At 42.6% G+C, this 17,795-nt stretch overlaps 1 protein-coding gene across 3 annotated transcripts in view; it reads right to left on the bottom strand.

The window, feature by feature from the left end:
• SLC25A26 (solute carrier family 25 (S-adenosylmethionine carrier), member 26) overlaps window positions 1–17,795 on the bottom strand; it is a 160,288-nt gene that overhangs the window by 29,009 nt on the left and 113,484 nt on the right. For 2 of the 3 annotated variants that reach the window (XM_015418006.1, XM_015418008.1), the window contains one exon: window positions 15,711–15,755. The exons of the other annotated variant lie outside the window; for it this stretch is intronic. In XM_015418006.1, coding sequence (XP_015273492.1) covers window positions 15,711–15,755 — 45 coding nt within the window. The remainder of the gene's footprint in view (window positions 1–15,710; window positions 15,756–17,795) is intronic. 3 annotated transcript variants of the gene reach the window in all.

Raw genomic sequence — 17,795 nt, 5'->3', positions numbered from 1 at the left:
GACTTCCTTCTATGTAGAATGCCATCTTCCTAATAGGCAGAGGTTTCCTCTGAAAAAGAAAATCTCTCTTTGTTGAAGGAAGCCTCTCTCTTTTGGAGGAAAACTTTGCAGAAGGGTGTCATGGGATCCCAACCCTCAGTCTCAATGACTCCCATTGTGATGTAGATCATTAACATTTGTATGCTACTGATGCTGAACTATTGAGAGCCAACGTGGTCCAGTGGTTAAGAGCTGTGGACTCTCATCTGGAGAAACAGGTTTGAGTCCCCAATCCTCCATGTGAAACGTGCTGGGTGACCTTGGGCCAGTCACAGTTTTCTCAGAACTCTTTCAGCCCCACCTTCCTCACAAGGTGCCTGTTGTGGGCAGAGGAAGGGAAAGGTGACTGCAAGCCACTTTGAGACTTCTCAAGCAAGAGAAAAGCGGGGTATAAAACACTTCTCCTCCTTCTATTGCCAAGGGATGGTAACTTACCCAGAGCCATCCAGTGAGCTTGTGGATCAGCAGATATTTGAACCTTAATATCCAAAGCCCACTGCTCCACTAGACAGCACAGCTTCACTATGACACGACATTCCTACCCCGACAAAAGGTGCAAGTTATCTACTTGCAAAAGGGTTAACCAAGAATGACAGACAACTATTTTTCATGTGCGCACATGCTGCAGAACTCAAAGCAGTTTGGAAGACCAAGGCCAAAGGAGAATTGAAGCTGACCAACAGGAAATAATGCAATCCTCCCCCCCCCCCGGGTGAGGTCAACTGAACTGTGGTATAGCCTTCCCCAGAGAAGTGAGGAAAGCCCTTCTAGCAGGATCATTTAAAAATAGACTGCAAAAGTGTTGCAAAAAGGCAACACTGGAGAACACACCACAGGGAATAATTCTGCATTGGCAAAGGTTGGACGGGGATGACGTAATACGCTTGTTTCCATCTCTGTCTCTTGTAGGCAGTTCCAAATTGAAATATGTGAGAGTGAGCGAGGGAAGGAACACACCAAGAATAGAAAAGGTAAAGACCAGGAACAATAAATGTGAGCTTAAACAATACAGTGTTACTTTAAAGATGGAATTTTTATCTATGGAACATAATTGTACGTGTTGAAGGGGGAGGAAGAGACCATTTTCTAAGAAAGCTACAAATGCATGCAGGAATTTTACATAAATTCTACAGATTTTGCTACTTGCACTGAACCTCTTAGTTCACCAACTGCCAATGGAAGGCGGGAGAGGCACTGGGCCAAGGATCAGTCCAGTCGCTTACAGTTTTCAGGGGCACGGCATTCAAAAGAGCCTTCTGTCTGGAAATAGTCCCAAGTGACTTCTGATGGTAAGCCATTTGCCATGTGTGCGGCTCTAGTGACATTCAAACCTCTCCCACCAACTCTGGCTTGTTACAGCTAAGAAATTCAGATCATTTACAGGATTGGCGGTTTCTCTTCCCCACCCCTTTTGTAGGAAAGTTTGATTTGCCAAGTAAGCACCTGAAAAGAGTTTTATGTTAAAATAAAACTCTACTTTTTATATGCAAGCACTCAGCAAGAGGATTAGTGAAAGGTGAGATATCAGAAGCATCTTGGCAACTCACTGGGCTTCCCCATGATCTAGCTACACGCTGAGATGTTTCATCTGAGGAATTCCCAGACCAACTGCCCCAATAATTCTTGATACATGAGAGAATTTTGAATGATCTGGAAATGTTTTATTATGGTGCAGTGGTGTACTGTACTGAACCTTGTACCAAATTCTGTTTTAAGCTGCTCTGGATTCTCCTTGATTGTGAAAACACACAGGATAAAAATGGCTTTTGTTTCCAGATGAGGCGATTTCTCTGTTTTTGATAATATCAAAAATTGCACCCAATGACATGTTAAAGAAGCATGCAGACAAACTGAAATGGGTTCAGAGAAGGACAGCAAAGATGGTCAGGGGTCTGGAAAACATGCCCTACAAGGAAAGACTGAAGGAAATTGGTGTGTTTAGCTTGGAGAAGCCTCAGGAGGGACACGACTGGACTCTTCAACTACCCGAAGGCCATCGTTCCTCCACTTTCTTTGTGGCATAGGAAATTATGGGAACATTACATAACGGCAAAGATAACTGAAGAGTTGAATTTTAAATCTGTAGAGAATTATAAATCAGATTTTGAGTCTATTTGGTACCCTATATTGAACTATTTAGAGCAATATGGTGAATTTTTTTTAAATGCTGGATCTATCCAGATTAGTTTCAATTTTTAAAGTATAATAGAAATAATGTAAGCATTTGAAACTGGATATTATTTCTTGATAGTTTCTGTTAATTTGTTGTACATAATTTTAACTGTTTGTAAAATCAGGGGGAAAACCCAGTACAAAGCATTTTTTAAAAAAAAACTACCTGAAGGTCTGTCACACAAAAGAAAACAAATACTTGTCATCAGCTCCAGCAGACTACATCCAATGGGCTTCAGTTACAGGGGAACTGAGCATTAGGAGAAACTCTGGAACACCAAGAGCAGTTCAACATGAGAATGTATCGTGTGGAATCACATGTTTTAGTCTGCTTTTAACTGTTTTATTATGGCTTTGTGCCCTTATTGTTAGCCGCCCTGAGCCCGTCGGGGAGGGAGGGATATAAATTTGAATAATAAATAATAAATAAATAAATAAATAAATAAAAATGGAACCAGCTGCCCTAGGGGGACAGACTCTCCTGTGCAGGAGGTTTTCAAGCAGATACAGGCTGCACACCAGTGTTCCCTCTAAGCTGAGTTAGTGTGAGCCAGCTCACAGTTCTTTAGCCTCCGGCTCACACATTTTTGTCTCAGCTCAGGAAGGATGGCTCCTGAGCAAACAAACGTATGCAGTAGCCAAATTGCTTGCTCACAACTTTAATAGTAGCTCACAAAGTAGGATTTTTGCTCACAAGACTCCAAAGCTTAGAGGGAGCATTGCTGCACACCCCTCTGTTGGGGATGGGATTTGGGTGTCCTGCATTGAGCAGGGGGTTGGATTAGAAAACCAATATGGCCCCTCCCAACTCTATGATTAGGGATGCCAGGACTCCTGCTGTAGTGGGAGACCTCCTGGCATTCTGGTGCTTTGCCCACTGGAACCTCAGGTGCTAGCAGGAGGAAATGGGGGGGGGGGTTTGAAAATGGAGTACACACCAGCATGGCACCAGAGCACTGATGTTACTTCTTGTAAAATCAGAAGTGACATAGTAGAGCCTCTAGAATTTACTAACGCTATGGCTAGTTTTTGTAAAATCTAAAGCATCTAACAACATCACTTCTGGGTTTTACCAAAAGTGACATCACTGCACTGGCATGACACTGGTGCACCATGCCCCAATCTCTTTCAGGGGTTGTCGGCTGCAGCCTGACAACCCTATCTGTGATTCATGAGAATGTATAGTGTGGAATCACATGGGCTGGCATGATACAGGTTTGCACTGAGCTCAGTAAAACTGTGTGTGGAAGCTGATGAAAACCTACACTCCTTGTGTTTCGGCCTCTTGAGGCTGGCAGTGTTTGGTAAAATGGGGCGAAGAAGGATATATGAGGTCTTGTTACAGCTTTATGCTTGCATCCAGAGATGACTCAACATATTCTGAGGCATAAAATTGAAAATGCATCCATCCCAGAGATTATTTACTAGAATGCCAACTAATAGGTTGTGTCTAATCAACTGTCAGCGCAACAAGCATGGATGCTAGCTGCAACGCGCCCCCCCCCCCGCAATCCTTTTGAACTCTTGGGCGTCAAGTGAGAAGTGCAAAACCACCTCCCTCTTCCACTTATGGAACACCATCTTTCCAGAGATCAACACTCTTGTACAGGGAGAGAAGGGTGGGACAACCCATGTCCACCTTCCGCTGGTAGTTGCTTGGATACAACCCAGTGTTTACTATACTGAACTGGCAATGCATGCCATGGGCCCAACACACTTATGTTGAAGCTCCAAATCAGCTACCCAGCAGTAACTGCCTCTCAACCTTAATGCCATATCAGTAAAATATGAGCAACAGTCATAAGACTGGCTGTGAGAGATATATAAGTTTTGCACATAAAGCAAGCAATCTGATCAGCTATAAATAAAAAATGGCCTCTATGCTGCTACCATACGGTCTATTAGACACCCCCCCCCCCCAACAAGTGTTTTGGCAACCTAAGTAAACCAAGTCAAACATGTGTACAAAAGCATTTGTAGGATAAAGGCATAAGCAATGCATCTAATTATGATGGTTTCCTTTTTTGGTTCAATTAACTCTGGCATTATAAATACACTGACTAGGTATCAATGTGAGTACACAATGATGTGGCCATCCTGTTTCTTTCTAATGATTCCCTGCCTGATTGCTCCAGGCTTGTTCTATTAAAGACAGCAGGAAATAATTAGCCATGTTTTTCTTTCAGGGCAATACCCGTTCCCCACCAGCATTCTCAGTACTGGAAAGCAAAAAAACGACAAGCACAAGCACCGTGCTTTTAAAACAGGCCACGATGCCAAGCCTGTGTCATGTGTATTCTATTAGACCCAAGACTGAATAGAAGACTTTGTTTTCCACTTCAAAGGACCCATCCCAATCTTGCGCTCTTCCCTTATGAATAACAAATTAGAAATAAATCTTCTGGTTGAAACACATGGAAACTCAGACAATCTGGGTCCTCAAAATGGCTTCCTAGGTCACTTATGTGCTAAAAAAAAAAAAAGTTGAAAAGCACCAAAGTAGTATCTCTGCGAAAGTACCAGTATGGTATTCCCAAAGGATTTTTTTGTGTCTCTCCTTGAAATTATATAGTGCATAGGAAGCACACAGTTAAAAGCCTTGATACAGCTTTTGCACTGTATACCAATTTAGCCCTACGATATTAACAAAAATAAGTTAAAGGGGGGAAAAAATCAGACATAACTATCTCAGACCCCAGACCAATCCTACTTAAAATCTTTGCAAAGGATGACAATCTAAAAACTAGAGACATCGCGTTAAGACTTCTTAATTAAAAAAAATAAAGTACAATTTGACAAAATATTGAACAATTACTGCTTCTCCGTCAATACTGAGCTAGCATCTGTATGAGACGAAGCATCCATGGGGAAGCTAACCCTTCAGATGCACTTAGGAAAGGGAGGCATAAATCCAGGCAGAGTTTACAATAAGTGAAGGTTGTTTAGAAACACTACAGAAACACATGACATAAATATATCACCTCCTATAACCTATTCAGCCTTCTCACTTCACCAGCTATCCCAGATTTAATATGATTAGTCATATATACTAAACCATTATGTGCATTATAATACGTATTGAAACTCATCACATATTTGTGAAACATTCATAGTCTTCCGTATTTGCATGTTTTGCATTTATTTATATTTTATTTCCCATCCTCACTGCTTGACACTGGCATTCCTCTATTATTTATGGACTAGAAAATCCTTTTTAGCAGCTACCTTTAAAAAAAAAAGTCTGCACTTCCTAATTGTTTCCAATTTTGCTCCTTTGCTAACTCTTCTATAAACAGCACATAACTTCGGTTTCATCCATCTGTCGGAACTACTGTCATCAGAACCAATTCACTTTCACTTGCCCCAGCTCATGCTGCCAAACAAATGCTATCCCATATTTTAAGGAAGTAACTCAGAGGACACAAGGAAGATGCTCTCTTCGATGGGACCATCATCATCAATATATCTAATTCTCAACATGGCCAAATCTTGGATACTTAAATCTGGACAGGGGAGCCATGAACAGAAGACAGATCTTTCTACAAACCTGGGAAATGTCCCAAGTTTCAAGAATAACCTGAAAAAATACATTTTAATCTGGGGGACAGATAAAAGTTAGGTTAGCTGGTGCGTGGGAATACGAAAAGAAAGAAAGCAGGGAAAGATGAGGAGATTCAGGAGAGGGAATATGGAAACAGTGGGGGATATGGAATGTGGAAATAAAGGGGAGTACTTATTTATTTATTTATTTATATTTGAATTTCTACCCCACCCTACCCCACTTAGCAACTGGGCCCAGCCTGGGGGCTGACACTGTGCAACTGGACCACAGTTTTCCAAGGGAAAGGAAAAGACGGAAAGCTGAAGACAGCGGGGTTAGTCAAAGGTAGGTTGCAGCCGCATAGCTACATGATTTAGCCACAAGGTATAGATAGGGACTCTGGGGCAAGTGATGCTCTGTCATCTTGGTGCTTGGGGGGGTCAACAGTGGGATGGCTTCTAATGTCCTGGCCCCACTGGTGGACCTCCTGATGGCACTGGTATTTCTGGCCACTGTGTGATACAGAGTGTTGGACTGGATGGGCCTTTGGCCTGATCCAACATTGGCATCTCTTATGTTCTTATGTTCTTATTTTCGGTGGGGGGAATTGGATGGGGGGCACTGGATGGAAGAGGGGTGGGGGAGAAAAGGGGGATATGGCAGGGAGGGCTGAGCTGGTGCACGCACACATTTGGGCTCCTATCCCTCTTCCACAAACAGTACAGCTTCAGAAAAATTTGAAGGTTGCTTGAGTGATTTCTGAGAGTCGAAAGCGACAACGTTAGAGCTTGCTCAGAAGCACGGCACCAGGGCTGACCTTGAGCTGCAAAACTGCTATTCGGGACCAAGACTCTGACTTTTTCCACCCTTTCTTTTCCCCGCCCATTTCACTTTTTGATGCTGCCTCTTTAAATGCTGACACACCCAGGCCCATCGTGCTCTCCTTCCCCCCCTCTACATGGAAGTAGCTGGGCCTGCTGTTGTCAGTACTGCTGATGGGCCTTATCATCTCTATGGGGGGCCTCCTTCCCGGTCCTCTTGCCTAGCTTGGCTATGGTGCCTCAGCCTCCTCCTCCCCTGCCTCCGGCGCACTTCCAGTTGATGGGCTGCTGTGGTCCATGGGAGATGTGGAAGTGTCTTGGAACTGGAGGCTTTGGCAATGTCATCCCCTCGCACCACAAGGTGGGTGCGATGGGAGTGCGGAGGGGCTGGCTCCTGCCAGGCGGCTGGAGCTGCAGGGAGGGAAAGCACTTCCGCCATTCTCATGCCGCTGGCTACAGTGTGTTGCATTCCAGTGGTGGCGGTGAGGGACCAGGAGGGGAGGTGGCCTCTTCCCCTCCAGGTGCGGTGGGGACATTGAAAATTTGGGAGGGGGCATCGCGCTGTACTCCCTGCACTACCTACGGCCCTGGTAGGTTGGCTGCTGGATGGGAAGGAAAGAAGGAAGCAGGAAAAGGGGAGAGGCTATGGGGACTTTCAGGGAAGGGAAAGAGGAAATAGTGGGGGAGAGGGCAATGAGATGCTGCCCTGAATGTCCTTTGCAGATCACCCCTGCTTGTTACACCACTATATCTGGAAGGACAAAATCATTGTAGCACTCCTAAAACAGTTCATGCTTTCCTGTTAACAATGCTCCTAACTACAACTGGGATCTTCTAGAAGCATTACGTGATATTTGATTCACTGGCAATGCTCAAGGCACAGGTGGGATGCCTTCTTAAGCTGCTGCCAGGCTCCGGGATGCTTCCTCCTGCTCAGTCTTCTGTGCTTCTCACCGCTACTCACATCTTCTGCTTACTAGATAGGCTCCGTACTTAATTATTAAAAAGAGAGCTTCCTGAGGACCGTCATGCCTGCCTGGAAGATGTACCATGTGACCTGCAAGGCCCAGCCTCTACTCTCAGATTCAGTAGGGATGCCTATGATTATTCAGAGGAAGAAGAATGCATTCCGCACATGCTCAATGACACCTTTAACAAAAATTCTAGCGCTTAACCAGAGATTTAAATATGCTACCCAATACTGGAGAAGTCTTAATCAGGAATGGTTTAAATAACGAAAATAAAGAGCTGGATTGCATTCCCCATGAGAGACCCTCCTTGCCCTTCTCCTACTTTCCCCTCAAACCTACTATGCACAGCTATTATAATATTCCACACACACACACAACACACGCATGCACACCCCATGTAGATACCGTTTCCTTTTGCACACTCTAGCAAAGAGGCAATCAAAGTGCTAACCAAGGGATTAGCACAGAAATTATCCCAGGAGAAGCAATAAATTCTGGAGCTACACATGCGTCTATAATGCAACATGTACAAACTTCTCTAGCAAGAGGATCGTTTCCCATTCTAACAAGGGACTGAAAGCAGTGAAAGAATCCCCATGTTAATTTGCTCTCTCAGCAGCCTGTTTCCAATGTATTGCCTCTTCTTTTCCCAAACTCTCCAGCATTTTCAAAGGGTGTTTCAACATGGCCAGTAACACATTTCCTTTCCCTTTGCTGCTCCACGCATACAGCAACTTGCAGATGGTGCATAAGAATGTCTTTGACAGTGTTTTAAAAAGCCACTGTGAATAACAGTTATTGTGACACCAATAAAGTGAGGTTTGTTTGCTGAACAGCTGTGGCTATATTGTTCTTCAGTGGGGGGGAGGGGGGCGGCAGCCGTTAGGCAAATGGAATGTGCGTTCTCCATTGGCTGAGAGTGACATCATCTGCCTTGAAACAGAGCACTAGAAATCTGGTTTCCCTGAAGGAGCACCTAAGCAAATGGCAGACACGTTAGTGTAACTGAATGATTAGCACTTAATCCCCCAAGAAAGCAGAGCCCGTTACACCAAGATGAAGAAGGGAATGGTAGAACGCTTACTGCACAGCTTGCAAGGAAATGGGTTTTAAGCTTGGCCTGGGTTTCATCTACCTCGGGCTTAAACGCCACTGAGAACAGCAAGCAGAGAAAGGGAAAGTTAAAGTCAAGCGGGGGGGGGGAGACGAAAAAGACCAAAGAAAGGGACCCCCAACACACACACACACACACTGAAAAAAAAAGAATGGGGAAAAGGTCACCTGCTCACTTCTAAGAAAACCCAATTGTGGCTTCTTCTTTTTTTTTACAGTTAACATTAACAAACAGAATTCACTGCCCACTTCTTCAGTACCTGAAGGAGTGAGCAGTGACTCACGAAAGCTCATCCCCTGCCACACAACACATTTTGTTAGTCTTTAAGGTGCTACAGGACTCTTGCTCTTTTCCACTGCTACAGACAGACTAACACGGCTACCCCATCTTGATCTATCAGAATTCACGGCCGTGTTTTATGTTCTTACAAATGTATACTTCTTGAGGAATTTCAGACAGGCGATATATTTCGGAAGAGGAACGGTTCCCAAACGGTTTCTGGTCTGTCATTTCAGACAGAACCGTTTGAGAACCAGTTCCCTTCCGGAATATATTTGTCATTTCATACACAATCGCTTCTGTCCTGTTTAGGAAACGGGGCTGAAGCGTTTTACCTGTCAACCGCTTCCAAGTACTCCTCAGTTTCCTCTCCCGGTTCCGATGCACTTTTCCCCGCCGTTTTTCACCTGCGCGGGTGATCTCCGGCTTTTTTTGTAACGTTTGCTTTATAGCGTTATAGCGTTATAGCGCTATAACGGAATAGCATTATATCAATCCCATTGGAATGCATGGAGTGTTTTGTTATACTGCTATAGTGCTATAGCGCTCTAAAGCGAATGTTCAAAAAAAAAAGCCGGAGATCCCCCACATGGGCGAAAAACAGCGGGGGGAAAGCGAGAAAAAGCGGTGCAGTCTGAAATGGCAAATCACTTCAGATCCAGCTCTTTACCGGAAGGGGAAACCCATGTGTGAAATGGCAGCCCTATACCAGTTCACTTCAAAACGGATCATTACCGGCTTGAAACCGGGTGAAACTGGGTAATGTGAAATTCCCTGTGCTCTGAGCTGTCACAGATAGGGATTGCTAAAGAAAATCTGATCCATGAGAGTAGTAATAAAAAATATAAATTGGGTCTTCTGCCGTTGTGAGCGGCCTTCAGCCTGTTTGGGTATCAATACTTTAAGAGAAGTAAATGATCTGTAAGGAATTTCCTCATTTCAGTACATCAGAAGAACCTGCCCCATGATACAGAAGCATCTGAGACATTAATTCAGGGGGAGAAGTACAAGGCAGAGGAGTGGTACTCAAACTGTTTTCAAGCATCTAAAACACTTTCCTAGAACTACTCAGTAGAAGGGAGAGCAGACAGCACAGGCTGCAATGCGTTTTCTCAAAATTAAATCCCACCATGAGCATGGGACCATGGGAAGAGCTGTGACCTTCAGGAAAGCCACAGAAACTCCTCTGCAGAAGTTTTTATGAGTTACTTCTACATTGTGATGTTAAGGGACACGATCGGTGCCATCACTGCTTTGTCTGTCTTCTTATTCAGGCTACAGTTACGTTCTTCAATTAAAAAAAAAAATATAGAAAGGCATTCACACTTCAAAATAAACCCTCCATTGAAAGCCAAAGTTTCAGTTTTAACCACCACAAGTCTAGGAAGTAGGTCAAACATTACAAAACCTCTTAACGGGGAAAACAGACAAAAGCCACTGGTCAAACCCTACAAACTTTACGGTTCCTAGGCAACATCCCTCTTAAATCAATGTCACAAAATAGGGTTGTTGATGAAGTGACTGTAAATGTTACTGGAACTGTGCAGAATCACATTCAGATTACACTCTATTTACTTCTTTAATTGCACTGGTATTCTTTATACCCTACATTTATAACACATTTTACCTCCACAATATCCTGAGAGTTTACTATAGCAGCCTCATGTTCTCGGAATTGCTACATCATGTTCCTGTTTTTTAAGTGGTTTTGATAGTCAATCTTCTCCTCCCTCCACCCTCTCCTTTATAAGGCTGCCATCTCCATTTTCCAGAACAAAATTATACTTCCTTGGTAATTACCGTGTCAAGCTAGTTCTGCAGTATACAGCTTAACAGAAAGCTGCTCTTACACTCTGGTGTTGAAAACAGATTCCTAATAAGGTAAATGTAGGATGAAACAGTCCCAAGATACCGGCATAGGGAGAACACTTTTGCCAAAAAAGCACCTTATCAGCCGTTTTTATAATACAGTGTCTCACCAGATATATTTTTGTGATAAAGTCAGCAACTTCCCAGTAATTATGTGTCAGGGGCCCTGGGACTCAATCCAGGAATCATGGGGCTGAGGCCTAGTCTGCTGTGCTACAATGGACTGTGGGTACATTCATGTCAGAGCTCTTTTTAGGTGTAGAAGGAAATAGACCCCTGAGATTGGCAGGTAGTATAATGTTTCTGGATTGGCCAAGCTTAATATAAATATTAGTATAGTAGTATAAGGACTATAAATATTAGAAATATAAATATTAGGAACCTGGCTGTCTTCCTCTGCCAAGTCGATGGAGCAGAACATAGTCCTTATGAAACTTTCAAGGTCCACCTAGCAGTGTTTCCAGCTGAAGCAACTAATGTTGGGGACTCCGAACTCAAAGGCCTAGATTGATGTATGTCATCTCACAATACGTTTAGGACAGCAGTCTAAGAACTATTCAAGCAGGAAAGCAGCTTGAAGATTTCCATATATGCCTACATACATCTACCTGTCAATTTAGTTTGGGGGATTAGCTTTGATTAATAGTTCCATCATGCCATCAAGTTCAACTGGCTTCAGTGAACATTCAATACCCTAGTTTCTGGAACAGCTTGCCAGAGGAGGTCTGATCTAGTCCCCTCCCCTTCTGTCATTGTGGTGAGTTTGCAAAGCTGTTCTTTTTCTAAGTCTGAGAACCTGGAAACTAAGCTGCTGTTTCTTTGTTGGGATTACGGCTTCAATTATATTATGGCTGGTCTTGATTTTATTTAACTCTTTATCATTTCACTGGAATTTTTAACCTGCTGCTGGCTTAGTCACTTGGAACAATTAGATTTTTTTTAAAAACGTAACTGAGACATGCATAAATGGACATATCCACAAATATCTGCACATTAACCAGCTTCTTGAAAGAATACAGACAACATATCTAGTCACAACTTAGATACAGGGACAAAATGTGAGATCTTTCAATGGGAAGTGTCCACATAATAGATAGATGAGCATCTAAGACAGGATATCCTCCAACCAAGTATCCTTAGCACCTCCTATCTGCCATGAAGCTCACAGGATGATCTTGGGTCAGTCACGCTCTCTCAAATTAATGTGCCTCATGAAGCGTTTCTTTGCTGTGCCTGGTAACCATCAGGAGCCCAGGGGGTGATGTGTGTGTGTGGCAGGGGGTGCCTTCAGCAGCAGCATGACATCACTTTAGGGGGAAGCCTCATGCCATTGGCCCAACTGTCTTCGTTGTTTTTTCTCTGCCAGCATGCCAAGTGGTGGAAAAAGAGAGGATTGCCAGTGGGAGGTCTTCTGCCATAGCAGGAGACCTGGCAACCTGTACCTCACAGAGCTGCCGTATGGATAAAATAGAAAAGGAAGAATCATACATGCCATCTGAAATCCCTGAAGAAAGGCTGGAATAAAATGTGATCAGCAGCTGCCCAATCTTCCTGCAAAATCATCAAAGGCAGATGATTCCAGGCCTTCCCAATACTGTCCCTCACATTTAAATCTGTCATCATGGAAGACACATCTGGGAAGCTACTATAAATAAATAAATAAATATGTACATAATTTATTTCAAGCATTCAAATAATTTCACACAGATTACCTCAGTAATCCTTGAAACAGCCTTCTAAATTAGGTTTTTTATCCTCATATTGCCACACAGGAAATTTTCCAATTAATGGAAGGTTTGAACTAGGAATTTCCCAGGCACATCTAACACTCTGTCCACATTGCCATTTGTAGGCTCATGCTCATGTCTCCCACCCACTCCGATCAGCTACCACAGGGATGGGCTCATGGCACCTGTGCACTCCAGGGTTCTAGTGATTTACTGACCAACTGCCTCCCTTTCCTGATGCCTTTTTCATAATGTGTTTGAGTGGGGCTTAGTGTGGTCACAGAGAACAAACGTCCAATGTTCAAAGTAATAAGAAATTTATTTAAAAGAAAATTTCACAAACCTGCTCTGCACAGCAATGGATCAAGCAAGGATACACAGCAAAGGTGCATACATGTCCCTCCTCTAGACATACCCTGCCTGTTATTCTAGGATAGGCTATTTATTCTTACAGCATTTTTCAGTCATCCATTAACTTGAGCCTTTGCCCAGGCTGCCTGCCCTTTGTTAGCACCATGTGCTAATGGCAGCCATCGAGCCCCAGTCCTTTCGACAAGTTATCCCCAGATGGAATCAGATAAAAATAGACCTCTTCCCTTCATATCAAGACTCTACCTCCTCAGTTTGCCCCCTCCCTCACATCAGTCCTTTTCTTCCTGTTTATTCCCAGGAAGTGATACAATCTAGGTTTTGGCACCCCCATGTCTCTGTCCCCTCCTGCATTTCACACTGCTGACAAGGTGTGAGATGGCCCTTAGATCGTTCTCTGCTGGTGAGAAGCATTTGTATAGCTGGGATGGGGGAAGTGTGACAGCAATTACTCTCTCCTGTTTTCTGTCCTTTTTCCAAAAGAGAAACTTATTGGACTGAAAGTGGGGATTTTGCAGTCCCAAAACTCCATATAGTGTGATGTAGCCCCAAAGGGGAGGGCATTTCTCTACAATGCCCATGACACTTGTGTTTCAACAGCAATCAAAATAGTGAAGAATGCACTATAGAGAAAGGAAAACACCTTGTTTTCAACAGCTTGTCATACTAATTGCTGCACCTGGAGTGGCACACAATGATCATCATAAGGTATACAAAGCCACAAGGTTAAGGAAGTTAGATACAGTACTCTGATAGCTAGAGGATTTTAAATGTGGGGAAGTGTAGGCCAACATGCTATGGCACTACAGTGAACACTGCAGTGGAGTTTACAGCAAAAATACTTATTAAAATAGAGAGATGCTGAAGGAAGGTAGCATAAAACACGCACAGAACCACTGCAAAGGGTTCCCATTCCACTGCTTGCTACAGAAGGCCTGCGTTCGCTGAAGACAGCCAACAGGGCATTGGCCGTCTCTTCTTCCCAATGGTTTACAATTGAGGGTTGTATTGGCTTTTTCTTCACAAATCAATTTGAGCATTTTTCTCTCTTTTGTCACACACTGTCCACATCTTCCTTCCACGCATCATTTCTGCTGTTAAACTGTTTTCTGCAGCATGCAGATCACAAACCTGTACATCCCCTTCACTTGTATTTACCAATGTTCATACTTAAAAAAACACCAAGAAGTTACTCTAAAAAAGCCTTATTCTAGAAAGTTGTCAGCATCATTTCTGAAATTATGTCGCTGTTCGTTTCACTCCTAGTGAGAAAGCATAGCAAATACAAGGCCAGAAGTGTTACACTATCCTCCATCTAACATTATTGAAATCTATTTATTTGCTGGCTTTCTTTATTTGGCTTTCTTTATTCTTTCCCACCCTACTCAAAGGACTCATCGCTGAAAAAGTTGTAGTCTGGGTTTTGCCAATACAAAACATCTAAGGGCGTTGTTTGAAAAGGCCATTTCCAGTACTTAAATGCCAAACACAAAACATTATTTCCTCAAACATCTCAAATTTACACAAATTATAAAACACCATCTCAATGGCATCTTCCTCACTTTCCCCACAACTCTTCACCTTCCTGACCCCACCAATGAATTAAATTGTTCTTAAAATGATATAAAGTAATCCTCCAGCCATGCAAGCTACTCAAATAAGATATTCAAAAAAGTTTTTTTTAAAAAGATTGGAAATGTTGTCTCATTTATTTCAGCATATGTGAAACTAAACTTTTGGGATTCTTCCAGGAGGGTAACTTAAAATGGAAAATATGTATCAGGTTTCTTTTTATGTCACTGGAGCAAAGCCGGGTAGTGGCTGAAATTTACTAGCATCTGACAGCAGTCTGGTGGTTTATATAAAATTATTTTGTGGTCTCAGTCAAGTGCCAAGTGGCAAGTGACTTCAGCTCCCAAAACCACTAGTACAGTTTAAGTGCCTGAGAAGGTAGTTTGAAGCACGCTTTGGAAGCGGAACTTGGTTTATAGAACTGCCCTAAAACAAAAGATTTTGAAAAGAACCACAGATAATAATTTATGAGCTGAACTACAGGCTAGGCTAGCAGGATTTTGCAGTGTACCCCCCCCCCACACACACAAACAAACAAAATCGGGGAGGGGGTTAAATGCTGCAACTAGCTAACATTCACTCTAGGCCCAGTGTAAACAAGAAAGATTATGGTGTTTCGTAAGAAAGAAAAAGAAATGTAAAAATAGTCACTGGATCATATGGAACACACACGCAAGTTGCTTGTAAATACCTTTGATATAATTCATCATTTAATCACCTAATACCATTTAGAGGCCTGGGAATTCTAAATCAACTACTACAAGAATGTTAGTTACACTCTCAGCAGCACTGACTTAACAGTGTAGTTCACTGCATGGGAGGTAATGCTGTTCTGCTGCAGGTGGACAGCTGAAAATGCAGATCAAACCAGTACATCTTTGATCAGTAACCATGAAAGTTAGGAAGAAGTGGTGTCTTATTAGACAGTGCCAAGCTGTGCCTGTGCCAAGCTGTTCCTGTGCCTGTCAGACTGTAAGTCATACATGGCTTCTGCTAGATACTATGACATATTGATATGCTCTACTGATGTTCAAAGTCTCCAGTCATCAACCTCAAACAGGTTTTCCTTGAACTGTTACAGTAAAATCTTCTTGGCTTCATCTTAGTGTTCAGGGTTAGCCTTTCTTGATCTTTCTCACCATTCTTTCCAGTCTTTTAATCGCTGCTGAATTTGCATCCAATTTTATCCTCATAACATCATCATCCCCTTGCAAGTTGTCCATAAGAGGAACTTACCTTTAAGGACTCCCAAAGAGGAAACTGTACTACAGAGAAAGGAATCTGGAATCAAAGAGAGAAGAGAGGGGGAGAAAATCTGTCACAGAAGCAAACGATGTTGGCATGTTAGTTAGCTTACTAAATTAGGAAAAGTTACGGTTCACCCGGCGAATTGGTGCTTACTAAATTTATAAATCCTGGAGGACTCAATTATATGCACGCTGTTAGGTGGCTGGTTTTGCTAAAGGAGCTCTGACTTTATTTAACACATTCCCTTGCGAGAGGTTAATGTATTGTAACCAGGGTGGGCTCTAAGAGGAACAACTGGCACCATCGAGTACAGTGAGTTTGATTCAAAGTCTGGAAAGACCATGAAGGAAATGGTTCAGAAACCACACACAGAAACCCAGCCTGCCAAAGAACTGCCAGGTCAATATTAGAGCTGAGTTGTCACACAAGTTTATGTTAAACTGAAGATAGTTTCAGAGGATAGCTGTGTCGGTCTGCAGTAGAACAGCTAGATTTGAGTTCAGTAACACCTCAGCGACGAACGTTTTTTGGATATGAGCTCTTGAGAGTCAAAGCGCCCTTCGTCAGACAGGGACCTCATTGACAAAGGGAGCTTTCACCCTTGAAAGCTTATACCCCTAAAAATCCCGTTGATCTCTTGGCCTCGAATCTAGCTGTCACACTGAAGGCATAGACCAGAAATTGCTATATGGGAAAGGGTATTTCTTGTATCTGATTGCAGAACAACAGTGACTCCTGACAAGTACAACAAGTCCTTGGGACCTGAAGCTCTTCACTGCTTGAAAGCATATCTTTGGAGCTGTTAACCACTGGAATCTGTCCACTACTCATCTGCACCCAAGGACCCATCGTCCACACTCTCAACCTCTGACTTGAAAGATATCAAACATTGAGGGGACTTAATCAAATCCATGCAGCGCATGAACAGAAACAGTTAAAAGTGTACTGAGTTTATGCATCAAACCATATCCTACCACAGTATGATTGCCAGTATGACTGTGCATGTGGGGGGAAATTATATCATTCTGTTCTGGCTGATTCAGGTATTCTATGAGACCATGGTTTATTTAAACTAACTATGGGCTGACTGCCCAAACTCCACTAACTATGGACTAGCCATTCAACCAGGATCTGAAATCGTGGTTTGAGGTTGGATTATTAATCACAGTTAGTTTCGTATGACATATGAATGAAGACTTCTTAACTTGTTCCCCTGCACTGCCCTCACTGTCATGGGGGCCGGGATGCTGCCCAAGTCCCTGTGGGGAATTCAGATTCAAAGAATGATGAAACCAGCACTTGTCAAAGCAAACTAGAATTTTAATAAAAACCTAGTCTGGTAGTACCTTAAAGATAAAAAATATTCCCCAGTTCATAAACTGGATTCAAGTGATCACCTGCAAGCCAAACCCTGATTTCAGTTAAAATAAATCATGGCTTTGTGTTATGTTTGTGTTATGAACTGAGCCATTGAGAACACAATCTTATGACTTTATCTTTATCTTTATCTACTCATAAGTAAGTCCCATTTTATTCAGTGGGGCTTACTCCCTGGAAAGTGTTCTTAGGATTGCAGCCTGATTTTGTGGAATAAGGCTGAAGAGGATCTTTGATATTTTATCCTCTGGGATTCTGCTGGAAAGTAAGATTTCACTTTTGAATATTGTCTATGGATGTTTCTTATGGGGGGAAAGGCAATAAAAAAGCACAAATGAAAAAAAAAAGTCAAATTCTCCAGATTTATCTCATCATTAATTTTTGTACGTAGCATAATATTGCTGATTCCAGTGGCTACAATCCACATGCATGTATTTTTGCTTATGTTCTGCTGAAGTGAAAAGGACTTAAGCAAACCTCACTGTATGCTGGATGGTAGCCATTGTTATTTTAGTATATTATTTTATCATGCTGTTTCATCATGTCTGTGAAGTGCTTTTTCAAAACCTGTATTTTATAAAGGCACTACACACTTGTAACCTAAAACATGATTATACCATGACTGTCAATACAATAAGTTTCAGCAGATACCAGTTTACCTCATACACCATAGCTGTCCCATTCAATGTATACAGA

This window comes from Gekko japonicus, unplaced genomic scaffold, assembly GCF_001447785.1.
Source record: "Gekko japonicus isolate JY-2015 unplaced genomic scaffold, Gekko_japonicus_V1.1 scaffold1240, whole genome shotgun sequence".
Lineage (NCBI taxonomy): Eukaryota > Metazoa > Chordata > Lepidosauria > Squamata > Gekkonidae > Gekko > Gekko japonicus.
Note: the sequence above shows the minus strand (reverse complement) of the source record. Positions and strands in the feature narration are given on the sequence as shown.